Source organism: Eutrigla gurnardus (assembly GCF_963514095.1).
Source record: "Eutrigla gurnardus genome assembly, chromosome: 12".
Lineage (NCBI taxonomy): Eukaryota > Metazoa > Chordata > Actinopteri > Perciformes > Triglidae > Eutrigla > Eutrigla gurnardus.
The window spans coordinates 22,911,460-22,938,099 of NC_139926.1; the positions used below are offsets into that span (position 1 = coordinate 22,911,460).

Genomic DNA, 26,640 nt, shown 5'->3' on the forward strand with positions numbered 1-26,640 from the left:
AGTGTTGTTTTTACCTTCTCAGAATGGGGTGGAGGTGAAGCCAGGCAAGGACTTGCGCATTTATGCAATGGGAAGGAAGCGGTTTCTTCAGATCATGAAATGTCATGTCAGTGATTCTGGCCTATACACCTGCGATGCTGGAGAAGTTACTACATCCTGCAACGTGGAGGTCTATGGTGAGGTCCTACTGTCCAAATATGAGAAAAAAGGAGTTAGTTTCACAGTGGGGTGATACGGTGGTATATTATTCAACTACATGAAAACATTTTACAAAACTCTCAGACAAATCTACACAGACATTTGGGGGAAATGTATACTTAAATACTTACAAACCAGGGAGACAGGCAGATGATGTTGACGTGTCACAACACAAGACATACTGGTATAGTTAATAAATAAATGATCAATGTCTTAACATTGCTTGTATTCTGCATGAAAACTCAGTTTGATTATTTTATAGAACTGTGCTGTTGTTATTAGTAGTTCCACCTGCACTTTAATTCCTTTGTCAAAATATCTGCTGTGAAGAAGGTATGAAAATTAAAATTGGCCTCATCAACAAGACCCAGGACCCTGACACGCACTCTTAAAAGGTGGCAAGGTGATTGTTGTGGATTGTTAGGCTTTCATCCTAAAAATCCTTTAATGTTCGTCTCACCAGAGCGTGAGCTGCTGATCCTGCAGGGCCTCGAGGACCTGGACATCCAGGAAGATCAGAATGCAGTGTTCGTTTGTGAGATCTCAGTGGAGGATATGCCTGGAGAATGGTACAAAAAAGGGGAGAGAATTCAACCCACCAGTACCATCAAGATCCGGCAAGAAGGTAGGCTTCAAAATCACAACACTCATGCACAACTCTGCTGATGATGTTATGCCTACAAATCCTGTAGACGATATTTCCAATGCTCTAATATATACTCTTAACATTTTTTTATTAGCCAATACAATAGAGCCAATTATTATCTGTATTATTATGGAACTAGACAATTGTATTCTTATTTCAGGGACCAAACATTTTCTTCTTATGTGCAATGTGAAAGCAGAGGACTCTGGAGAGATCAAGTTTGTCTCCAGACATGTTGAATCTGTCGCCAAGCTGGAGGTGGAAGGTATAATGAACTACTACTAGGTGACAAAAAGGAAGTATGTATACATCTATGAAAATGAATAATAACAGTGGTTTATAGAGGACTGTTCAACTCAATGAAGTGTGTGGCTAGAGATATTTAAATACTTAAAGATCAGGTATTTTTTGTTTATATTTATTTATTTGTGGACATTTTTTTTTTTTTTGACGAACCTGAAGTGCACTTTATGCTTTTCAGAGCTTCCCGTCAACATTGTGAAACCTCTGCAGGATACGACGGCCATCGAGAAGACCCGCGTGCTCCTCGACTGCACTGTGTCGAACCCCAGATGTAGCATCCGCTGGTACAAAGGCTGCAACGTCATCCTGCCCTCTGAACGCTTTGAGATCTGCAGTGAAGGCTGTTATCGCAAACTGATCCTTCAGCAGGTGGCGCTAGAGGATGATGGCACATACAGTGTGCAGGTTGGAGAGCATTCATGTTCTGCAAAACTGACAGTGGAGGGTAAGAGATTCCAAACACTGTGGAAAGTTTATTATGCAATATAATCTGTGTGATATCATACAATCCAGTGCAGAACAAAATGTTATCCACCTGTCATCACCCGTCAGTAATGAAGCTTTACCAGTTGCCATTTGTTAGTCGGATAATATAGTCATACTGTACTGCTACAGATCATCTATACTTTCTATAAAAGTATAAAGTAAGAAGTATCCCTATGAAGGACATTTCTACTGGCTGTTCATATTCATAAGAAATAATGGATTATCCACCTCAAATGCAGTAAAACTAACGTAACGAGCACATTTTGAAAATGTGAGGAGAAAGTACAGATATTCATTTTAAAATGCAAGTAGTAAAAATAAAAAGTTGTCAGAAAAATAAATACTCAAGGAAGGTAGCTACTGAAAATTCTACTTTAGAACAGCAATGAAGTAGCTGTACTTCCCCCAATGCTGCTGCTGCTTTGGTTTTTGGTACAAGTCTGGCAGTGGTGATCCTATAGACTAGCAAGTGTAGGAAGTAGTGACAAATGCAAGGTTGTCATAGGCCAACAACATCGCCTCGTCTCCCCAACAACACACACAAATAGTGTTATGAAACAACAATGGCAACAGTATGAGACCCCTCTTATTGTGGTAATGAAACAGAGGGAGCTTAGCATCTCATGCATATAGCGCCATCTACTTTTAGCATCCACCATAATGTGAAATAACCACAGTCTGAGATTGGGTGACATAGGCTAGCCATGTTTCCAAAAACACTGCTAGCAAAATAAGTAGCTAGCTGGTCACAGTAACAAGTACCTGATATATTCACACAATGCCAGCGCCTTAGTGTAGCCTATAGGGTAATGCCAGGTAGGATAATGTTGAGCAAAGTACACTGCAGTAGCCTACTACCAACACATAACAAAAGAGAGAGAGAGACCCTACATGCCAGATAGTGCTGCCATCTTTGTTTATGTTAGCCACTGTTAACAACTTCTTCATTAGCTTCTCTATTTTGCTACTTCACTTAATGTTGTGGACTTTATTATATCCACTGCACAAATGTCATGTACATTTAGCTGACAATTCATCTTCCTCACACATTCATCATCAGGAGAGTTTGAATTTAAGGTACTAGCCCCATCTTTAGCTAGGCTGCTAGCATGAGAAGAGTGCACAGTCATGTCAAGCTTGGTTAAGGCTGATTAGACTTCTACTAAGGACTGTGTAGTGAAACAGAGGTAGCTTAGCATCTCATACATATAGCTCCATCTACGTTTAGCATCCAGTATGACCACTATGTGAAAGACGCCAGTCTGAGATTGGGTGACATAAGCTAGCCATGTTTCCAATCAAACTGCTAGCAAGAGAAGTAAACTCGCTAGTCACAATAGCAAGTAGCAAGATATATTCACACAATGTAGACAACTCCAGTGTAGTTAACTTGGTAATGCCAGGTTGGATAATGTTGAGAAAACTACACTGCAGTACTACCAAAACAAAACAAAAAAATAAAGCCCTTACTATGACAGATAGGTGCTGCCATCTTTGTTTGTTAGCCACTCTTAGCCACTTCTTTGTTAGCTGCTATGTTTTGCAGCTTCTCTTCATGTTGGGGGCTTTATTAATTCCACTGGAGAAATGTTATGTATATATAGCCGACATTTCATCTTTCTCATACATTCATCTTCATGAGAGATTGAATAAATAAGGGGCTAGCCCTATCTTTAGGTAGGCTGCTAGCTTGAAAAGATGCACATTAATTTCAAGCTTGGTTGGACAGCACAGGTGATTTCAGTTGAGGCTGATTAGACCTTTACTAAGGACTGTGTAGTGCAACAGAGGGTACGTAGCCTCTCATACAGTGCCATCTACTGGCAAAGCAACACTAACACATGTATTTCCTCATAATGTAATGGGCCAATGCAGAATGTTCCCCCCTTTTTCACACGGTTATTTATTTACATGGTTAAGAGTTAAAGTGGCCATTTGCAACGACCTGGATTGGTTTTAACTGTTTTGTTGAATTAAAGAAACGCTCGGGTTGGGTCGAATGGTTCAAAGGTGGCTGTTCATAGCTGGTATTCCTTTGCAGAGCCCCTCACACAGCTGTTGTGGTCAACTTGAATTTATATCAGTTACAGTGGATTATGATTTAATCCTCTGGGCACAACCTGAGTCGTAATAAATGTGCAACATGAACATGCCAAGTGATGATATTTCTGAGCAACCAAAACCTGACCTTCAAAATAACAATAGGCCTTTTTCACAAGGACAGTTTGACATGCCATGGTAGGAAAATAAAATAAAAATATATATTAATGATAAATATAAGGCTGCTTTGGTAGGTGTTTTTTTTTTTTTAACATTCAATAATTGGATAAAGGCTAACTGAAAGACTCAGCAGACTGAAAATTCACAAACAGGCAACTTTCCTGACAAAAATGTATTGTAGGCCAACAGCTTTTTCTCTCTTTTGTGTTTGCTGACTCAGCCCAGTCGCTGTTGCTGGTCAGAGAGTTGAAGGACGTGGAAGTCACGGCCCCTGACGAAGCCTGCTTTGAATGTGAAGTCTCAGTCCCGGTCCTCGAAGCTCCCGTGTGGACTTTGAACGGGGAGCCCTTGCAGCCGAGCTCTCGGGTACACCTGGAGAAGATGGGCACGGTCCACAGGCTGACCCTCCGACAAACCTCGCCCGACATGAATGGAGTGGTGGAGTTCACCTCCGGGAAAGTAAAAAGCAAAGGCCGGCTTCGGGTACTGAGTGAGTGAAAGATGTAGCTGTTTTAGGGGCATTTTGTGTTGCATTCTGCATAATGAATACTTTTACTTTTGATACCTTTGATTCAAATACTTCTCTTCTTTTATAAAAAAAGATTTAATACTTTTACTTGCAACTGATTATCTGTACGCTGGCATTTCTACTTTTACTACAGTACAACTGAGACGTAGTACCACTGGGTTGCACTTATAGTTTAAGTGACCAGCTGGTGAAACGTAGAAACCCAGTGATGTAATTCAACAAATAACCACTAGATGGAAGTAATAACAAAGTCTTGAGTTTGCTTGGATCATTGCAAGTCATTGAAGAAAATGTTTAAATGCACTAATGCTGTATTATTCATTGAGCAATTCAACTTAGAAGCCATTAGAAGCACCAGAAGAAGAAAAAAAACAGAAATCCATCAGCCTGATTCTGACTTCAAGGTGGCGTGACTTGTTAAAGTGCACTGCGTGACTTGGCGCTGCATATGCAGCAATAAATACAACAAATGTTTTGGCTCCCAGAGTGCTACATTCTGTAAATAATATGGAGTGATTATGGTCCGGCTCAATCTGCGGGCACGAAGGTCAAGCAACATTGCTATTGCTATTTAAACGTGTAAGAGAGTAAACTATTTTCAGTTTAATTGTTTTGGCTCTAAATGAAAGCGTATTATGTTCAATCGTCTGGCTTAGATTGTAAACCTGGCGTGAATTCATTAGGCTTTAAAGTGAGGGCAATGTGCAGCACATGCAGGAAAAGGAAAAAAAAGCAAAACGGTCATTAAAAGTTAATTGTCTAATTGTTTTTAATTGTCTTAAATGTTTTAATGCCCCAGGTGATGCCACTCAAATTGATATTGTTGTCTGATCCTCAATATAATGACAATAAAGCGACTACTAGTGACTATCAGATTCAGAGTAATAATACAGAATATAATTAACAAATAAATCAACATGATGTATTATTAAAGGTGCAGGATTTATGTATGTAAACGTGGCTGTGATAATCTGTTGATTCAGTCTTTCATTTCTAATCCATTCCTCGGGTTGGGGGTTTGCAAAGGATCTAGAAATAAAGTTATATTTATGATGCATATAAGTATTATTAAGGAGGGTTTTCTTTTGCTTTTCCTGGTTAAATACTGGATAATTTGAGGCCTCAGAATGAAATAATCTGAGAAGGAAAAAACACGCTTTAGTCGAACTATTCACAGCTCGGGTCCAGAGTACGGCCATAACTTCTTATAAGAGGCCACAAGAAGATTTGTTTTAAAGGGGGACAAGCCAACATTGCTATTGTGAAACAAACACGTTACACAAGACGGATTTACATTTTGACAGAATCGGGTCATACTTGACTGATGTTCTCTGGTCATCAGTCTAATTCGTTTTTTTCTCTGCTCAAATTTCACAGGTGATCCGTGAGTGACGTCTCCTAACTGTCATCGCCTTATTGTCATGGATTGATTTATCATATTGATGCTTTTAAAGTTGTAACAATGTCATTGCTTATATATTTACAAACAGTATGTCTATAAAAGTGGTTTAAACAGGGTTGTAATGGATTTTCATGCAGTTAAATCGGGGAGTGGATTTTTCTTTGAGTAACTTGCCTTTAAGAATTGTCTTCATGAAAATTCTGTTCATATAACAGTTGTCATAGTCAGCGTGTGAATACATTTTTTGAACAGTTCTTTTATCATAATACAAATTACAGATGTAAATAGTGGTCTGACTGTATCCATTTTACGGAGCTTTAGGCAGAATGTGCATTTGTGCCAATAAATATCAGATTTTAATAGTGTAACACTTTAAAGAGTGGGAGTATGTGGTTGGAAAGATACAAGAATGGGAATTCTAAGTGAAGAGTTCATAATAGTTTAAATGCAATTTGCCCACAACCCTGTTAAGTGAAATGTTGCCAAGTGCTAATGCAGAGCAAAAGCAAAATCTCCCATTTGATCTTGTAGAGGCTACATGCACACATTGGACATGCATGTGATCGTGGCAACTTAAAGGGGACATATCACGCAAATTTTCAAGCTCATAATTGTGTTTTTGAGTTTGTACAAGAACATGTTCACATACTTTAATGTTCAAAAAACACATTATTTTCCTCATTACTTCTGTTTGAATATACCCGTATTCAACCTCTGTCTGAAACGTTCCGTTTTAAGCGAGTCTTTCTTTAAGCCTTCCTTCCCGACATAGCCCAGTCTGCTCTGATTGGCTAGCGAGGAAAATACAGTGCACCGTTTTTGATCAAGGCGGTCCACAAAACACTGACTGGGTTGTTTTATTTCACAACAATTCGTTCTTCATAAAATGTCCACTTTAAGATATTTGCCAGCCAAAAACGGGGGGGGAATACTTTTTGGTCCTTTCCAGAACTCCAGTTAGCTGCTTTGACACATATCTTTAACTGTAGCTGATTTACTGACTACACGTGCAGTTTTGCCAGTTATTCTGCAATATAATCTGATTTGCATTCAGTTTAATTTTCCCATATATCAGAGCATGGTTTTGTGTGGCTGTTTTGACAGTGACTCAGATTTTCAATATCACCGCATAGGAAACACAGTTGACTATAGTGTTTAGATTTTAGAAAGGATCGTGCAATGAACGAATCATTACATTTAACAATTATAGCCCTTTTTATCATTTGTCCATTGTATAGAAATTGTTTTGTTTTTTGAATGTTTCGATGAGAAGTTTGAATGAAGAGAATTCTGTCTCGCAGCAAGGGGCTTGTAATGTAAATACATTGGGCCAAAAATCAGGTGATTTAGGAAAGAAATATATTAAGAAATTACTTGATCACCTTGATTGATAATCAAGGTACGCTCGTTTTATTGACTGGGCGTTATGTTTGAACTTAATGGAGAATAGTCGTTTTCACATGAAATCTGTTCATTATTCCATTTTTCCATTTGACTTGTTTCCACCTCTGCCATGTCGTGTTGAGCGTTAAGGTACGTGAAAAAAAGTCCTGTAGTGAAATATGACCTGTTTCAATAAAACATGCTTTATTGACTGAAGGTAGACATATCTCTATTGTCTTTTTTCCCCCCCAATCAGCAGCAATTTAAAAACTCACTTGTTTGAACCAGTTTCTTTACTCGAGTCACAACGTTAATACTCTTGTTGCATACAGTAAAAAAAAGTTAAATCATTATTTAAAGACAGGTTATGTTTTTTGTCAAAGTATCTTTTTTTTTTTTAAATCTTAAGCGCAATCACACTGAAACCCACACGCATGTATGAGTGAACACACTCACTCCAGACTGAGTTTAAGTAAATCAGGACTCCAACGTGTCTGGTACAAGTTTCCCAGATGAAACTGTATTTACAGCTCGATACGACAGCACAATCGACTCCATTAACGTCTTGCACAGAAAAAAAAGGAAGAAGTTCATTGATCAAAGTGTGCTTTCGACTCAAACATCAAACTTATCTATGTCACCGTAGCAGGTTACAGCCTCCTCCTGCACACATGAACAGTATTGCATCATTGTCGTGCTGCCCACTGGTGGCCAATTCAACTAAAAACACAAAGAGGATAAAATAACATTAAAAACAAATCAAAACAATTTCCTAAAATCCTGATATACTGTATGTACAAAATTAATCTCACTATTTCTGTGTGTTAAAAGTCTGATCAGTGTGCAGTTGACCCGTTTTTTTTTTTTTAAATGCTAATCCAGAACTGTCCAAAAGATCCAGATTTTACAGCTTTTCTATGATTTGTTGGTTTGCAAGTTTGTAGTCAACTCAATAACAAAATTAGATTTCAGTCAGTATTAGAATTTAGCGATTTAACCTTATTTGTCATCTGTGATGCAGTGAATAAGGTCTACAATCAATGGCAGTGGATTCTCACTGTTCCAGTTTCTTTCCAATCTAAAATGTAAAATCTGAGGTTTATAGTTCAGTTTTGGAGCCAGATTCCCACCACAGACTTTATCTGCTCAAAGCTCAAAGACATACAGGCAGTGCACGGCATGTGGAGCACATGAAGAAGAAGAAAAAAAGTGTGTTTTGTCGTGAAATGTGCCAAAAACATGTTATATAAACCAAAATTCTCTAATGTTAACGATTGTATTTTACTACATATACATTTTGGCCATTTTAGGCAAAAACAAGCAAGTTAATGAGGTTTAAAATTCTTCAATCACTTGTTAATTTCTGTGTGAGTACAAATGGTACATTATACTGAAATGAAAATGGCCGATTGTGGTTCATTGGCAGAATGGCACCGAACGACAATTAGCTTTACAGCGCACTTACACAGATCGCTGCTGTCACATAACGACAGCGACGACAACGACGCACTAGCTGCACTGCAAAAGATATCGACACAAGTCATTGAATCTCATATTCACTCTTTACGTAGCATTACAAAAAAAAAAAAAGAAGAGAAACATCTTTAGATTAGATTACTTGCTGAAGTACCAAACCCTGCTGGATGATTGCTTTCACTTTTTATTCCTGCAGCATACTGCAAGAATACGAGATTAAATGAGAGGCTTCTTTTTCTTTTCTTTTTTTTTGCAGTGTGGTCCTTGTAGTTGGAAGCGGCGTGGAGCCTGCGGCCCACCAGCCTCCGTGGCCCCGTGACGACCGCTGCTGGCGATTGATTACATCCTAGTGTCCTGCCTCTGTTAACTCGAAGTCCTCTGCTGCTGGAGAACATCATAGATGTCATCCACTTTGCTTAGTCTCTCAAAGAAGGGGATAAGATCGAGGAGCTCGGTGTCCGACATGTCGTCAAACCAGGACGCTACAGGGACCTGGAGGTTTGAAGAAGCAAGATATGGTGGAATTAGAGGACCTTCTCAATACTCCATAGGACTTAGTAGGATATATTTGAATTAATACGTTTCCAAGTAAGAGAGAAATATAAATGGCGTACTGCGTTGTCTGGATGGAAGATGTAGGAGGCTGGGGAGTTATCGATGATGATGACCTTGTTGAGGTCTCTTCCTAAACGGCTCAGGTCTTTGACGTAGTTCCCTTTGTGGAAGACACACGACTCCCGGAAGAGACGGCTCCGGAAGGCCCCCCATTTGTCCAACAGGTCCGACACAGGATCGGCGTACTACAGTGGCAGGAGGGAACCAAGCTTTAGACAGTGTTGAGCCATGTCTGCATGCCATTCTATGGCTATACAGCAATTATGTACGTAAGTATGCTGATTTAAATTGGACTTTACACGACACAAGACTAAGATGAGTACAATTTAGTACAACTTAAGAGAAAACAGCTCTAGATCAATAAAAACAAACCCAACCAGTCAGGTTGCAGTTTGCTCCCATGCTTGTCCACCTCATCATTTTATCCTTTTATATATTAGACCCGACCCGGATTAAGCGCTTGACGATGAGATATTAGACTACAATTGTCTTAATTATCATATGAACTGAATATAATAGTTCACAGTGACCTTTGACCACCAAAATCTAATAAATTCATCCTCAAGTCCAGGTGGACGTTTGTGCCAAATTTGAAGACATTTCTTCCAAAAACAAGCTTTTAATTATTTCATGACAAACAGTTCTCTATTTCCATCCAACAAACAACATTAGCATCCATTTCCCTATTTACACCAGCAGTCACGCAGCGACGTCAGCATTTATTGAGTTCTGGCCACGTGATGAATGTAAACCCAATTATCACTCTCTTTTTTTAGCTCTGCCACTTCTCTCCGCCGACTCCTGAGGGAAATATCGGTTTCTTTAGCTACTAATTACGTTGCTATGTTCACTCGCTCGTCACCGAAAGTGTTTGCCGTTTACACAGACCTACAGCCGACCTGCATCAGATTTCAATGCACACGAACAGAGAGGTGACACATGCAACAGCAGATCAGCGTTAGATTTCACACGACGTACAGAATACCCACAATGCCGTGTTAACCCAATTAATTCAGTGCGAGCGAGTCAACCGAATGCTTCACAGAGTTAAGTTGAGGTTAATGCACTTTGAAGTAAATGTGAAAGGTTAAAATGTGACAGGTATCATAAATAAGTCTTTATGCGTGAGGGTGTATGTGGAAGGTCAGCTACAAATCAAACACACAACGCCATATAATGAGTTACACAGAATTAAAGACGGCGGTCTGACCTTTGATAAGCTTGCGGTGAACAAGACGCACTCGAACATTTCTCCCATCCTTTTGAGGAACTCGTCAACGTGGGGTCTCTTTAACACGTACACCTGGGGAGACACAAGGCATGGGAGGATGAAACGCACATCGGACATGTGATCACCAAGACAAACTGCCCATGGGGAAGGAAATGATGATCATACACTTCATATGGTAGTGGGGATACTTTGATAGGAGTGGTTGGAATAATAATAATAATAATAATAATAATAATAATAATAATAATAATAATAATAATAATAATGCATTTTATTTAAAGGTGGAATGGTTGGAATAATAATAATAATAATACATTTTATTTAAAGGCGGAATGGTTGGATTAATATACATTTGACATCCTCACAAAGAAAGATAACTATATGACACTGATGCTCTCTGCAATGTCATCTGCTATGTTGAACGAAACACTGATATGATATCTGATATTTTACATCATATCTCACAGGTGCTTTATTCTATCATTCCAAATTTGTCGATCAATACGTTCCTTAAAGACTTCACATCATTGCCTTCTGTTTCTGTTATAGAATAGTACTTTTTAAATCATTTTAAAAACCACAGAGTCAAAATAACCCAATTCTCACTCTGCCGTTTTGGTATATAAAATAGAAAAGATAGATCAAATGTTTGCATCCATTTTTTTCTGACATTTTGAAGGAGTCAGACATAGATTTCCTCATATGATCCGTTTTAGACAATATGCAAATTAACCAACTTTCCTAAAATAATCATCTTTTTCTGTCTTCAGATGACATTTCTTCTCAAAAATATGTTACGTTATTAATAAGTACACTTCACTAGTCATGGTTCTTGGTGTGGACCCACTAATCTTCTCCACCATTAACATTCATTCTTTTGTTTATTGATAATTCTGTTGCTATAACGACATCAAATACCACAAAAGAAAACACAAAGCTGTAATATCTAACCCCAGAACACTTCAACAGGACTTCTACTTCCGCTAAGATGCTGGCGGCCTTGTTTCTGAACCAAGTCATCCCGAATAGGCTTTCCCCACTTTAACAAGCCTATCCTGGATTACTTGAAGCAGACCCAGGCCCTTCAGACACACAACTCCTCGGTCTTCTGGGAAGCCCGACGCCGCCGATTGCGGTTACCGCCGAAACAGACCACATCCTTTCCCTCCCAGCACCGACGAGCGGGACATAACATGCGCCACAGTGTGAGATTGATGGCCAGTGATTTCTGAGAAGCCTGCCAGGGTTTCCTCAATCCGTCAGGCCACGTAAATAGCCACCTGCTGCTTGGAGCCGTCAACAGGGCGGGCTGCAGCGCTGGCAGGGTGCTAGCGCTGTGTTTCCACTGCAAACCATGTAGAATTGGGGAATTTCACTCCCTTATATTTAAATTATAAAGTTGGAAAGAGTTCACAAAGCATGCTACTGTGTATAGCACCTTTTGGGGGGGTTACTGGTGTGATGTACAGTGCAATAATGGTCAGCGCACATGAATGATGCTCTGTATCAAGCCTGCTTTCACAATGTTTTACACAAATCTTTTGGGGCTTTTAGCAGGAAGTCCATAAAGTGGATGTTTTACGCTTTAACATCTCGGTGATGTCATCGAAACGACACAAGACGACAGTAAATTGCCTCCATCAGCATATCAAGTGCCTACCTGGTGAACTGTTCCATCAATTTCCACCGGAATGATAAAATCAGCATTGTTGACTGGCTGTTGAAAACAAAAACAAACAAGTGTTAAAAACATGAAAATATAAAAATGTGTCACCTCTAATTTAAAGCTACACTTTTCCATAGAGCAACACATGTGAAAGGATGCATCGAACAGACGCACAGACGCCACCTCAGCCTCTTAAATCACACAATACTGTAAATAATATGACGCATGTCACTTCCATCATTGAAATATGGACGCTACAGAAAGTGATAAGGGTCATAAAATATCTAGTTCATTTAGGAAGTTCTCACATCTGAAATATGCTTCTCAAATGTTACGTATCACCCCAAGCGTGTTCTATATGAGGGCGTTACGCCATGGCCTAAATGGGTCTACAGTGAGGTAATGCATGTAAATGTTGCATGCCGGTGTACATTCTGTCCCGAACCCACTGGTGTAAATGGTTTGCATTTGGATAATTAATTTGAATATTTATTAATTAATAAATAATGTCTTTTGGGCAATCCAAGGCAGCTCAAAGTCAAGCTGAAACCCATTTTTTGGTACCATTAGTTCAAATGCGGTAAGCTAGTTTGCAATATATAATCATTTTACTACATTTACCATTTTAAAAATCCTCCTTTCTTCCTCCACTACTACTACTCTGATCCTACATTAAATGATATACATCCGCTACGCAAACCTAAAGAAGGCTACCACAAATATACTTCTTTAAATGAGAGTTATTTATGGAATCCAACTGCATGTGTCCTGTACGTGTCATTCAATTGTGCAATTAGTGCCGTTATCATACCATATCCTTTTAGTAATTTTTGCATTTTGGTCCATAATGACAGTTGATAAAGAACCATACTAAAATATTTATCGTAATCACAAAATTTGCTAATTAGACTTTTGTGTTTAGCATTTATTTTGTGGCTACATGTTCCGTAGTTACAACGTATAAAATACAAATATATAATAGAAGACTTTGTATTGGTAATGTGACTTTGTACAACTTCTCATAATTTGGCAATGGCAATTTTAAACTGGAAAAAGGCAACTGCAACACTTTCTTTTTTTTAAGTGGTGGTCACACTGACCTGCCACAAAACTTTGGAAAATGACTTGACTTTTTTTTTTCTTTTTTTTTTTTTTTAAACAAGTGGCACAGCACCTTGACTTCCCTCTGCCTCTCACTTACAACCAACTCCAAAACTGTGTTAGCTCACACTATATTTAGTAAGTGTGTCAAAGTAATAATGAGTTTTATTATCCACCTTGTGTTAAACATGGAGTTCACAGAGTCTGACCCTGTTTACAACGAGCTAACGGCAAGATCTAGTGACATCCTTGAGGGACGGTCTGTGACCTGAGAAGGACTAAACACCACATGGCATTCATTACATAATTTGTCGCGACACAGGAGCCTCGACTTTTGGCATCGACTACTTTGTTCACTGAACGCAGCCTTAAAAGGTATCAAACTGATCAGAAGCGAGCCAGTTATTTGTAAAACTATGTTATTTTAAAGCATCTTTACTCAATTCAATTGTATTTATAGTGTCATATCACAACAGAAGTCATCTCAGGACACTTAACACATTAAGCAGGACTAGAATACCCCCAGGGGCGTTTTGCAGAGGCTTGCAGATGTGTTTTATCTCAATAATATTATAATATATATAAATGACTCAAGTTTATCCATCCCCAAGCCATTTATGTCATATTTACAGTACTGAGAACGACAGCTGGATTCTTGAAGATGGCATTTTAATTATCTTTCCTGTACATCTCACTTGGATTTGAGGGTGCAGGCGGGTCCTGCATCGTGAAACCAGAGCACCCATAAAGTAAATGGTTAATGTGTAGATGGCACATGAGACAGAAATAAATCATGTGCCTCCTAAAAATATGCAAAATGATGTAGTGCAAATCTGATAGCCTTTTTAGCCTTGGCAAGACGACTGTTTGCTTTGACAGTCAACATGGAAGCCTAACAGGAGATACTCAATGAGCTATTTTTGAAAACATGATGACCTTTAAGGAATTAAAGGCCAAAAGTATTAAAAGAAGGTTAAGGAAGCCATTTAGCACACATGAAACACGAAAAAACTAAATTTATTTGGATGGATTTTTGTTTTTTTTAAACAAAATCTTTCTTCAGTGACTGTATCGTCTTTAAATAACAAAATAAATGACAGTTACCCAGCATGCCACGCTGTATATCCATTCAGATAGCTTGGATTACTAAAAGTTGCTGCCACTTATCACCTCAATACAGTGGAGCTAAATGGCATTTGGCAGCATTCAGACCAGCATTTTAGAAAGTATATATCATTTTTTTTAAAAGACGGCAACACATTCAGAAAGCATGTTACTCATTATATTATTCCACAGATTTAGTCAGATATGGTTTCTGTGAGAACTATTTTTTTTACTCCAGTGCAAAAGACACTTTTGGTCATAAAAAGTGTGGAATGACAAAGCATCAACACAAAGTGGAAATACTATTTTCTGGTTCTCATCACCGGCTCTCAATGAGATGAAGTATCTCATTCAGCTTCATTGAAGTCACAGCGATCACAGCGGCAGTTTGGGCAACGTGTTAAATATCATGCCAATAAAGCCTTTTGAATTGGACATGCTTGTCTACTGAAAATATCTCAACATTGACTTTAAGGAATAGTTCATTTTTGGGAAAATAATGCCTGGCTCTGTTTAATGTTGCAAAATCCATCAACAAATGTCTCTAAAGCGAACTAATTAACACTTGCTTGTTTATTCTGAAATAAAAACAACAAGTTATGGTTTCATGGGTGATTACATGCTGGATTATTTCCTGTTCGAGAGAACTTCCTGGAGTCTCTGCCTGATTCTGGTAAACTCACGGTGACTACAAGACTCCAGGAAGATATAAAAGAAATACGGAACATGTGCGGTTTTTTTGTGTGCCAAGCAACGCCCACATACCAGCACTGTGCCTTTGAACACTGAATGCTGAAATAAGCTTCTGTAAAAAATAAGTCATGCTCTTACAGTTTGGGATAAGTATCTGCAAGTATGACAAGAAATCACAGTTTTCCTGAGAATCTGTGTTTTTAAATTACGAGAAAACCTTAAATCCAAACTGTGGAAGACAACATTATATTTACTACAAATATTACTTATAATAATAAGTATGACAACTTTACATATCGGTATAATCACATGAATAATCCATACGAAAATTATGTTTTGGATAACCCTTATAATCTGTTTTGAATACCTGCTAAGTGGCTCTTAATCTGTTACAGGTGAGTTTTTATTTGGGTCACCCAATGAATGTGCTGAATTCTTCTTATTTTTTTATTAGCATTTATATCTGTAATACACCTTAGAGCCACAGGCAGGAGCCCGAATGTTTGTATTGTTCTGATGATTGTAGCCGACTTAACATTGAATCCGATATGGGAGGAGTGTACATTCTGTCTGTTTGACTGATTAGAATATGAGATAGCCTGATATATATTTAGAAATAAGTCGGAGAAGTTATTGGCTTGCATTTGAAGCAGGACATTTTATACCCAATCACAGAGTAGAGTAATGAACAAACAAATCAGACAATGCACAGGTAATTTAGTGATGTCTCCGGAATGATCTTCACTGGTATCGAAATAAAATCCTGAGTCTTCTTTGTCCGAGACCGAGAGAGCGTAATAATGCAGTCGGTTCTGAGACGAAACCTTCAAGAAAGTGAGACCGGTCTCGAGTACCACAACACTGCAGTATACATGAGAGAAAGTAGGTCACACGGGCCAACTTACCTTAAATGAACTATGCACTAGTGTTTCATCCAAATCCAGGACCACGCAGATCTTCCCTGCATCATTCGATTTTATCCGTGGGAGGAGTGGTTTTGCTGGAGACTGAAGACAAAGAGAGAGTTTAGAAGCTAATCGCAATCGAAACTTTCTTTCAGCAGCTACAACTTCACAAGGACCTACTTGAAATATGAGAAATTACCATCTCAATTTGTTGTGTGTGGGACTTACTGTTCATTGGGTTTCTAGCCACTTAAGAGACTGAATTGTGTTGTGGTGTCTGTGTGTGTGTGTGTGTGTGTGTGTGTGTGTGGGGGGGGGGGGGGTTACAGGAAACCTTGGATGCTACAGCTGCTGCCACACTGTTGGACCATGTAAGTATCACCGTACTGCTGCTCGTCCTTCAACGAGTGGCCGGAGATCAGCGTTTGTTATTGTAATTCCGATACTAAAAACAAGCTGGCGTGCCTGTAACGGTGAGTGAACTGCCATGCGAGGATAATGGTGTCTGACCGAGGCTGCCAAGCCGAGATCGCCAGTGTCTTATTCACTGCCACAATTGGTCGCAAGGTCTCGACGATTTAAAAATAGACCCGATAGTATTGACGACTTGATTTTACAGTTAGCAGAAAGCTGAAGTTTAAATCTACTCCAGTACTTGAAAGCTAAGGTGCAAAGACTATATAAGTATACCTCCTCGCTTGGTGGAATGCAGTACTCGCATTCGCAAGGCTCAGAGTTTTCATCGTCACTCGGCTCCTCTTCTGAATCTGTGCTTTCTTCCTCGCTCCGACCGACCGCCTCGCTTTTTGAAAGTTGCGAGACAACGCTGTGTATGACATCAAAAGTAGGTTTTATTCCTCCTGACATTTGGCATCCACCATCATCGCCTGATTCTGGAGTTTGTTCCTCAGTTTCCTCAACGGAGCAGTTGTCCAAGTTCTCACCCGGATCAACAACTTCGGTGATTTTAAATCCGACTGCTTTGCACTCCGCTGGGCTGGCTAGCTCAGTCTCGTTCAGGGTTGAAAGAGCATCCTCATTCCTCGAAGCATCCCCGTGGATTATCTGATCGCATGATCCTGCTCCCATAATAAATCCATTCATGGCTTGTGTAACACTTGACTGAATGCTTTTAATCTGATACGCGTAGTATTCCTCAACACCTGGCTCAAATGTCTCTCCGTTTTCCTCCTGATCTACGAGTGACCAATAGGGCTCCAGCTCTGAACATGTGTTAAATCCTCCGTCTTCAGGCCCGGTTACAGTCGTCTGTAAATGACCAATAGTAGAGGTGTTGTCACAAAGAGACTCATGAGCAACAAAGACTTTGTCTTCATAAGCATCACCTTCCACAGAGATGTCCTCTGCACACGGTGCACTCATACTTTCCTCAGGACCAGAGGAAAGGCAGAGCTCATCTTCTTCCTCATCACACATTTCAGAAGCATGGCCATCAAACAAAGGGACCTCATCCTCCTCTGCTTCCTCATCTTCCTCTGCTACCTCATCATCCTCTGCTACCTCATTGTCCTCTGCTACCTCATTGTCCTCTGCTACCTCATTGTCCTCTGCTACCTCATCTTCATCTGCTTCCTCATAGTCCTCTGCTTCCTCATCGTCCTCTGCTTCCTCATCGTCCTCTGCTTCCTCATCGTCCTCTGCTACCTCATCTCCATCTGCTTCCTCATAGTCCTCTGCATAAAGGGCACAATCTCCAGATTCATTTTCTTCATCTTCTGCTAAACATGATTCTGACTCCACCATCCAGTCTTCAGGCTGTTCCTCCGACTCACAAGACACAAAAGAGGCGTCTCCCCCCTGGCTTGCATCTTCCTCAGAAGCATTTTCACACGCTTCTTCCAGAACATCAAAACATGAATCAGTTTCCTGGGTGTGAATTTCCTCATCAATTTTTTGATATACGTGTGCTTTTTTGTCAAGGTTCTCAGCCTCGGAGTTAAGTTCCTCAACATGCAGGCGCTCTTGGATGTCTCCACCCTCAAAGCAGGAGATGTAAAGTCTCTTTTTTGCAAAGGTGTGGCCGTAATAGTCAGCTCTATCAAACAGATCGAAGTAATCCCCAACAACAGTATCGAGGGTGGGCGTTTCCTTTCTGTCCTCGTTGCTACAGTTAATGCTGTTTTGGTGCGTTTCCTCATCATCTTCGAAGGATTCCCATTGCGTTTGCTCATCACTTGAATCATCCTGAGCTCCTTTTTCGGATTCCCCACATGAATCAAAGGAGTGATCGGAGGGAATGCTGCCATCGGGACAAGTCTTGAAGGATTTGGTTTCAACAGAAGAGCAATCTGAGGAACCGTCTTCTTCCGGGCCAAACTCTGAGGCCTTATCTGAAGAGGCAGCACATTGATCATACTCATGGCTTGTTTCGGAGTAGTCCACTTCACACATTTCACAGTGATCTGTGGAGTTATTTTCCTCGTAGCACAGGTGTGTCTCCCAGCTTTCAGTTTCAAAGGGAACTTCTTCACGCTCGTCAAACCAAACGTGAACAGTTCTGTCGAAATTGGAGGAATTTACATCCTCCGATAATGTGCAGGACTCGTCGACAAAAGGCTCGGTTTCATTTTGCTCATCCTCTTGCTCAGGTGGACAGATCTCCTCACCGTCGTCGTTGGCGAATTCATCATACTCACAAAGTTCAGTGCTGCAGTCCAATAAGTCCACGGAGTCAGAGACGTTAGGTGTGAAACCGGTAATTTCACATTGCTCACAATCCTCCGTTGATGCGTCTGGCTCATAGCCAAAGCACTCGTACTCAGAGGCTTCATATTGTTGCAGCAAGTCGAGGTGATCCGTGTCCTCAGGTATGAAGTCAGACATCTCACATGGCCCAAAACCGTCGCAGTTCACAGCCAATGTATCTGCCACAGCCAATGTATCTGCCACAAAGTCAAAAGACTCCAACTGTTGATCGGCGGGCTTACATTGCTGAAATAATTGGAGGTGTTCTGCACAGTGTTCACAGCAAGGACTACATTTGGAAGCTATGCTATGATTAGCACAGAGCTCAGGAGCCTTGCGGGGTTGAAAACGCACACAGTGCTGAGCACATTCGTCAAATGGTTGGCTTAACCCTGAAGTCTCGCACTGGTCAAGGATCTGGTCGGGATCAAAAAATCCGTCGTATCCCTCAAAGCTCTCAGGGTGAACATTGCAATATGTGCAGGATTCGGTCTCCTCTCTATCCATGTTGCAATGTTCCACACAAAAAAGAGAAGGATCGATCTCTCTGCCGACAGTCTGCTCTGTATATTCCACAAGGACTTGTATGCCAAGTTCAGAGCTTCCCTTCGAAGGGCTGGTTAAATCCGCAGCTTCTGTTAATTTGGGAATCTGACATTGTTCAGCGAGCATGGCCTCGGTGGACGCCTCCCCTTTACTTTGCTCAGAGTTTTCCAGATACATCAGGAAATTATTTCTCGGTCTGGCTTTTGCGTGGTAAAAGTTTTTACTCCATGCATCGGTTCCCGATCATGCGGAGTCTCAAGTCCAAGTGACTGGCAGGTAACTGGAGGGCCCATTCACAGTGGATATCCACACAGCTGGTGGGGGGAGTCACTGACACCACGTCCCCCAGGGAGAGTAACAGCAACAGGAGCAGCATGCACGTTGATATGACAGTTTGTCACAACCAAAACTGAGACTAGCACACCCCCGCCCATTTGCCAGAGACCAAGCAATTTATTTTGGGGAGTTGGAAAGACGTGACAAATAACTGGAATATCAAATCTCAATAAAAAGGCTGAACTAAGGCATAAATCTGAAACCGACACCTGAGAACGTCTTGACCACCTGATCTGCCAAAAGTCAGGCTGTTTTCTAAGAATATGCTCAGCAAAACCATGGGAGTATTGTTAATTGTCCAAAGCTGTTGGGTAAAGTGATAGTGGTCAATCACTGATGGACCATCTGACACCGTCTTCCCATATGTTAATCCATGGTTTAGAGACTAAGACCTTCCTTCCTGATGATAAGTAATGTGCCTTGTTCGGGGCACATTTCCAATAGCTGTTTTTTTTGCAATGCAGTAATCTTGCAGTCAGGCCTCCGTAATATTTACACCATTCCTGCCCTCCATGTTACATCCAGTCTTAGATGTCTGAACATGGGAGTAGTATGTATCAGGCATCAGACGGCTGTCAGTCACACTGACCACATGCTGCTCAGAGACGATGAGGGTGGGAGAAAGTTGATATCATGAGGAAGAGTGACGACTTACCTTGGACACAGTTCCATTTTCTTCTACCAGGAGGGGGGTGTTGGTTCTTAGTGCCGGTGGATCTGAGTCTTTGCTACAAAGACAGCAGAAAAGATTGCGGAAAAGGCCTCTGCTGCGAGGCTTCTTTGGCGGGGGAACTTCCTTGGCACCTGGAAAAGAGTGAGACAGAGAAGAAACATGAGGCATGATGCTTAATACTGCAATTGATTGATTAGGAACTTGTCAAACTGCCCATAAACATGATCTCCGTATTTCAGTCCCTTTTGAACTGCATTGTTCTTTATTTGTGTTTCTCCAGTCACATCTGGCCAGGGCTCCATCCATTTCATGACGTCAGCATTGGCAGCAAAGCTGATCCAGTATATCTGATCTGTGCTTCACTGGCTGGTCTGTCAGCAGGACCCCCTACTGTGCTCTCTGTCATGTTGTGTACCGCTTGACGATGCTTATTTTAGTTGTGAGGCAAAAGGTTAAAAGGCATTGCATAACAAAGTATAGGCGTACATTTCAGCCCCGAAAATAGTCAGGTGAAGACATCCACTGCACTGGTGTGTATTTTGTTGTTCAATTACAGAGAATTTGCTTGATTGGGTAATGTAATAACTTTCATACATACATACATGTATTTAAACAACGGTAAGAGGTTATTTACCACACTGGTTGTTAAGTTGAGTGCTCAAAGTTGGCCGGTACTCACTCTATTTCTTGCACACCAGCTCACCTTCTCTTCTAAATTTAAGAACAAATATCATGAAAAAATATTTAAGGTTTTTCTGAATCTCCTCTTTTGATTTAAAGATGTTTTCTTTTATTATTTTGTTTAAATGAGCTACTCTCTCTCTCAAAGCCGGAAACCAGATAAGTCGAACACAAACTTCAACAAAGTGAAGCAGAAAAATGCACCCATGTACTGGTTTCCCCTCTCTGTGGCATCTATAGCATCTTTCCCAGTTCACTGTCTATGGAACAGTTCTATAACTTGATGACTTCACTAATTTCAGTTTCAGCATTCTAGTTTTTGGAATTTGGTTAGAGTTGTCCATGTTAACTAAACGGGTGTAGTTCCCTTTAAATGGATATTGTGTAAGCCTGAATCCTCCCCTACCTCTTCTAGTGGTTTTGCAATACGCACGACGAACAGAAACATGACACGGTGTGAAATTCAAAAATGTTATAATAGTAACTTACATTTTACCCACCTCACATATCACCTACTGCTGAGACAACAGCTTATTGGCACACTAGTGGGAGCAAAAAGCACCCCATCAAGTGGGCTCAGAGTGATGAGAGTCGCCAAAAAACCAGACAAATTAGCTGAGCCTTGATGAGCGGTCAGAGCTGTCAGCTAAGGCGTTAGCATGTCGCTCAGACCAGACTAAATCTGTTGCCTCAGTATGGGGCATATCAGACCTGTCAACTTGCTTTGGGTGTTAATGTGTAATGCTGTAGCACAGACGGGCGATGGTAATCTGGTTGAGTGGGCAACAAACGGGAGTCTGTGCACAATGCAAAGAGGTGTCGGTATAACCGAAAACACCTTCTCTAATGTGGGAACGCTGGGAAACGGTAAGACTTTATTAACAGCAAGCGTTGAAACTTGACTAAATAACTAATTTGGTACTTTAAAAGTCTGCTTGGTACCATTTTTCATGACAAGGCCAAGTCTTTTCTTTTTCAACAATCATGTAATAATTAAAGTAAGTGGGAAAACATGTAATAAATACGAAATGGAACTAAACAAATAAATGATAACGTCTCTATCTGGCCCAGCTTCATCCAAGCCTGACCTACATTCGAGTGTTGTTCCCTAGGACTTGGACCTGCTGACCACTTCATTCCGCTGGGCTGAAAGTGGACGAAGCCACTGGAGAGCTGTCGCTCTGGACCGGGCATGCTCGTCGGGACATACCACTCTCGGTTCCCGGGAGGAAAGGTTTGTGTGCAAACACGTGTGAAGGGATTGGGCAGGTGAAGCTTGTAATGTTAAAAAAAAAAAAAATGGCCCGCTGCTCAGCGCATTACTTCTTCTGATATTACACATCAGAGCAGCTGCCGACAGCGGTCAATGATGATACTCTACGTATAAAAACAATACATAGTGCCACATACGACGAACCAGGCCGCCACAAACAAAACCTTGTGTTATCACCGACAATCCACAGCAGGAAATGTAAAGCTTCAGTGCATGCATATTAAAAATAACTACATTAAATTACTCCGCTTCATAATGTCCATATTGACATTGTAAATATAAAGATAAACACAAGCCCAGGCTGCACAGACGTCTCTGGCTCCTGATGGAATGGAGTTAAGGTCCAAAATAGGAGAGGTCACAAAGTACAAACCGCATCCGAACTGGTTTCGTGTCGGGTATTAAAGATAGATAACGCTCTAATAGCTAACATCCTGTGAGGATGATCTGGAAATGTAGTATTTATAGTAATTCATTGCAACACAAACATTTGAGTCACTTGCACCCAGCGTCTGGGTAAGTACTAAGTGAGGCACTTGCATCTTATCATACTTTATCAAGACCTTTTCTTTACAACAAAATGAAATAGCTGAAAAGAAATCCTAATCCTAAATGCAAGATCAGCAGCTATTTAGAATACCGGCTCCTCCTAACCTAGATATATTAATTATAACTGTATGAATCTGCAAACTCATATTTGCATATGTTGGATGCATTGAAATCTGCTTGGGTACCTGGGTGGGGGGAACTGGGAAGTCTGTTTGTATGGAGGAACTAGACTTTATTTCATGTGTGAATTGCATATTTTTAGTTTGTTATATTTGAAAAATAAAAGAGACCTTGATCAAAAGAATGTCTGCATGTCCTGGGGCAACATGCTGAATCCCAAATTGCTCCTGAAGGTGTGCCACAGGGAGCGATAGGAAGATTTTACCACGGATCGGGATAAAAAAAAACACTTGTGAATGATCGTGGTGAATTTTCATCACGAGCGACTTGAGAAAAGATTAATATTTTTGTCTAGATGTCGTGCAACAGCAAGACTTAAGCGATCACCAACGTTGTTCCACTTCATCCTGAGGTGGAGACATGAATGCGTGTACCAGCTTTTATGGCAATTAATCCAACACTTACAGAGATATTTAAGTCTGGACCGAAGCCCTGGCCCGAACAGCAACATTGCCATCCTGAGAGCCCCGCCACGAGACCGGCTAAAAATAGTCTGAGCTCAGTGGGATCAAGTTAAAAAACACTAAAAGGCTATGAAATTACCTTCAATAAAGTGTTTCAAGTCAAACCATGTCCAATCGTTTGATTGCTTTTCTCAAAAAATAACAAAAAAGCAGGACATAGCTTGTGCAGCGCGGTTTTTCTCTGAGCAGAACCCATGTTGCTGGTTGGATCCTGATCCGTCACCATGGCACGCTGGTCCAGGGACAGCCTTTAAAAACACTCTGCTGGTATTTAAGAGCGACACACTGATCACAGCACAGCTGCAAAACGATTTCAAAGAGCTCAAATTGAGCAGAAACAACCCTAGTCTGCTGAATTCTAGGCTCATTCATAATTAATAATCACATCAATGTGACTGTAGATTCACGAGTTGCTCCTTTATAAATCAGCTCCTCCTGTAGAACGAGGTAGCAGATATGGGTAAGAAGCAGCAATCTGGACGGCCAATACCTTACAGCCTCCGCTCAAGAGGCTCTGACACCGATAATGAGGTTACAGCATATGGGGGGGGGGGGGGGGGGTTTCGAGCGGGAGCCTGCTATGCCTCTGTACATGGCTGCTTCTATTCCTATCCAGACACAGGAAGAGCGGGGGCCTCCCACCACCGACTTGCCGCCACTTTGACACCTGATATTGCATTACAACCCGACAAACCGCTTCACTTTGCCCGAACGGAGCGGCGGGTTCACGTGGCCTAAGCTGGTTCGGGTCGGATCGAGGTTCTGATTATATTTTTTGCATCTGAAAATATTCACCTCATAGTCTCATTTCACACAAAGACCGATATCTACTGCACTTAAGTTGGCAGAGTTTTGTGTGTGTGTTAAACTATAAATATATAGACTATTAACCTGACCATCAAATCACATATTAGTCTTGCAGAAGTGAAGTGAGATAAATATGCCACCAAACATAGAATCAAACTTATCCTGCTTTTATACAGCGATGCCTATTTGGCTGCAGAAACTTGTGAAACTACAGAAAAGGCTGCTTCCACTGCTGGCGCCTCACTTCTGGAGAGCAGCCATGTTTTGGACTCATGACCTCTTGGCCAGGAGGAAGTAATCTGAGAGCTGGAGTCCTGGCTTGTTGGCGTAGGAAGGACAGTGCTGCCACCTTCTGACTGGACGCGGTATTACCAAAGGCAGCAGCAGAATCTGGTGTGATGAAAACATTTCTTTACAAATTCAGCAGAAAACATTGGTCTCGTTTTACATCATCTTCACTGATTGGCTCATTCCATGACTACTTTTAACAACATGGAAAAACAAGCTTGTATGTGGTTTTATGGGACATCTCATATTTGTGATGAAATTGAATTCTTGGGATTCAGATTCTAATTTGCAGTTCTGTATTGTATGTTTAGATAGATTAGTAATATCTTACGCAAAGGATGGAACAGAGACAACATCCTGCATTATTGTTTTTAATTATAAAGTATACTATCACTTTAAAGTATTTATTTTCCCTCACAAGAGGAGTTTTATGGGGATGAACGTTTTTATTTATCATTTACATGCTGCAGCTCGAAGTGCTCCCTGGGAACAATTCAAATTTGAATTTACATATTTGGTCTATATGCAGCGTAACACCAGGGCCAGAGTGGTGCCCTGTCTTTTATACTGATGCCATGGCGTGGAACAGCCTCCACTACAAATAAAGTATTTAAATATAAGAGAAGTCAGGATTCAGATTTATATATTTTTTTTTTCATGGCTTCTTTCTGCTTGTTTTCTGTTCTGACATCTCGTGACCACGTTGGAAATAAGTGTTTTTCACTTTTGAATATTTTATTTTGTCTGGTAATCAATGAATAAATATAATCCAACACATTTTTATAGCAAGATATGATTGTATAGCTTGATTTCCACCACAGGTTTTATAGGCTTGGTTGCAGATTAATTTCACAGGTTATTATTATGATTATTTCAGTTGTTCCTCTGCACTTAAAACGAGCTCTTAAATGAAGAGGTGTGTCATACATTCAGGAAGCACCCTTTAGACCAGAACTCCACTTAAAGACACATATAAGGAACCAGAGGAGACAGAGCTAACACACGTGGTTTGAACTGGACATAAAACGTCTATTTCTACTATCAGGATGTTTTCTGAATCCGAGGCCAAAACAATAACAGCGAGCTGTCAACGTGACCCCGCCCCCTTCGATAGACCCATTATTCCTCACGTTTTACTCCCACTCTGCACAAACACGCACAAATCTACTGACAACTCCATGAACCCCCCTTTTTTTTGTTATTTTACTTCTCGTTTGAATCTAAATATCCGTGCGTTTCCGCGCGTAAAGCTCCTCCGCGTCCGCACGGCGGCTCCGGCCTACCCAGAAGGATTCCGACCTCAAAGCTCTACGGAAAACCGTGTAAAAACAACGTCACCCGGGGACAAACGGTTATCTCTCAATGAGAGGACAGTGTCGTGGGAGGGGGTGGGGGTCGCCCACGGGGCCACGGTTGGAGGTCCGTGACACCGTGGCGTCCCTAAAAAGCACAAACCACCGCGGTCTCGTGCCGCGCCGACTTCGTCACGCGCAGCAGAAAAGTTGAGAAAAAGTTCTCCCAAACTCACCGTCCTCACGACAAGTCGCATTTTCCTCCTCGTCTCTGGTTACTTGCGTGATTATCGACGGCGAATGGTCCATTAGATCCGCCACTCAAAAAGACACGGAGGTTATGGCTGTATTAAAAAAAATAGTTCCGAGGAGTTTTGGCAACAACAACTAAAAAAAACTAAAAAAAAAAAAAAAAGTATTTATATTTTGCCACTCCCTGTCTGCACACCGAGCCTTAAAAAAACCTCCCTACAGAAACGCGCTACACGGCAGAAAAGCGTAGAAAGCGACGCATGTCGGAGCGAACTGCGTTAAAAGTAAAACGCGATCAAAAGAATAGGTATTTCTTTAAAAGTTGTTACGTTGAAGAAGTTCATCAATTTTGGCCATGCTAACCTGGAACTGGACGGTTTCAAGGAAGCCCCATTCTTAAAGCCACAATGCAGGATGTGGAGCTTTCCGCGAAAAAATACCACCGGGCTTTTTAACGGGTTACCGGTTTAGAAAGGTGACATGTGGAAGGGAGAGTTCAAAACGCCGCTGGAGTTTTATTTTTAGTTAATTTTTTTATTTTATGTATAAATATAGCGTCATAGAAGCGCCACGGAGTCTATTTTAACCGTTTTTCTTTATTGTCTTGTCGAAGGCGAAAATGTTTCAGTTTTCCG

The 26,640-nt window shown here is 40.8% G+C and overlaps 2 protein-coding genes across 5 annotated transcripts; one reads left to right on the forward strand and one right to left on the reverse strand.

The window, feature by feature from the left end:
- The first annotated feature begins 26 nt into the window (after window positions 1–26).
- Window positions 27–7,297, forward strand: LOC311022421 (obscurin-like protein 1). Its single transcript, XM_084023663.1, has 6 exons — window positions 27–176; window positions 662–823; window positions 1,005–1,109; window positions 1,326–1,592; window positions 4,074–4,343; window positions 5,760–7,297. Exons 1-6 carry the CDS (start codon window positions 68–70, stop codon window positions 5,768–5,770), a joined length of 924 nt encoding a protein of 307 aa, XP_083879789.1. The 5' UTR covers window positions 27–67; the 3' UTR covers window positions 5,771–7,297.
- A 363-nt stretch (window positions 7,298–7,660) lies between these two features.
- Window positions 7,661–26,367, reverse strand: LOC311022420 (carboxy-terminal domain RNA polymerase II polypeptide A small phosphatase 1-like). Of its 4 annotated transcripts, none has more exons than XM_084023662.1 (7): window positions 25,990–26,367; window positions 20,202–20,350; window positions 15,959–16,060; window positions 12,150–12,206; window positions 10,469–10,561; window positions 9,258–9,443; window positions 7,661–9,135 (listed from the first exon to the last, which is right to left on the reverse strand). In XM_084023662.1, the coding sequence occupies exons 1-7, from the start codon at window positions 26,060–26,062 to the stop codon at window positions 9,007–9,009; spliced, it is 789 nt and encodes a 262-aa protein (XP_083879788.1). In that variant the 5' UTR covers window positions 26,063–26,367; the 3' UTR covers window positions 7,661–9,006. The 4 variants fall into 4 exon arrangements, with proteins under 4 accessions (XP_083879788.1, XP_083879787.1, XP_083879786.1 ...); XM_084023661.1 differs by lacking the exons at window positions 20,202–20,350; window positions 25,990–26,367 and adding exons at window positions 16,649–17,434; window positions 17,534–19,793; XM_084023660.1 differs by lacking the exons at window positions 20,202–20,350; window positions 25,990–26,367 and adding exons at window positions 16,649–17,434; window positions 17,516–19,793.
- Window positions 26,368–26,640: the final 273 nt, after the last annotated feature.

Coding starts and splice junctions, on each gene's coding strand:
- LOC311022421 (XM_084023663.1), top strand. CDS start 68: ATGGGAAGGAAGCGGTTTCTTCAGATCATGAAATGTCATGTCAGTGAT. Junction 1,110..1,325: donor CGCCAAGCTGGAGGTGGAAG/GTATAATGAACT, acceptor TATGCTTTTCAG/AGCTTCCCGTCAACATTGTG. Junction 1,593..4,073: donor TGCAAAACTGACAGTGGAGG/GTAAGAGATTCC, acceptor TTGCTGACTCAG/CCCAGTCGCTGTTGCTGGTC.
- LOC311022420 (XM_084023659.1), bottom strand. CDS start 19,387: ATGTATCTGGAAAACTCTGAGCAAAGTAAAGGGGAGGCGTCCACCGAG. Junction 12,207..15,958: donor TAGTGCATAGTTCATTTAAG/GTAAGTTGGCCC, acceptor TGTTTTCAACAG/CCAGTCAACAATGCTGATTT. Junction 9,444..10,468: donor TCACCGCAAGCTTATCAAAG/GTCAGACCGCCG, acceptor CTGCCACTGTAG/TACGCCGATCCTGTGTCGGA.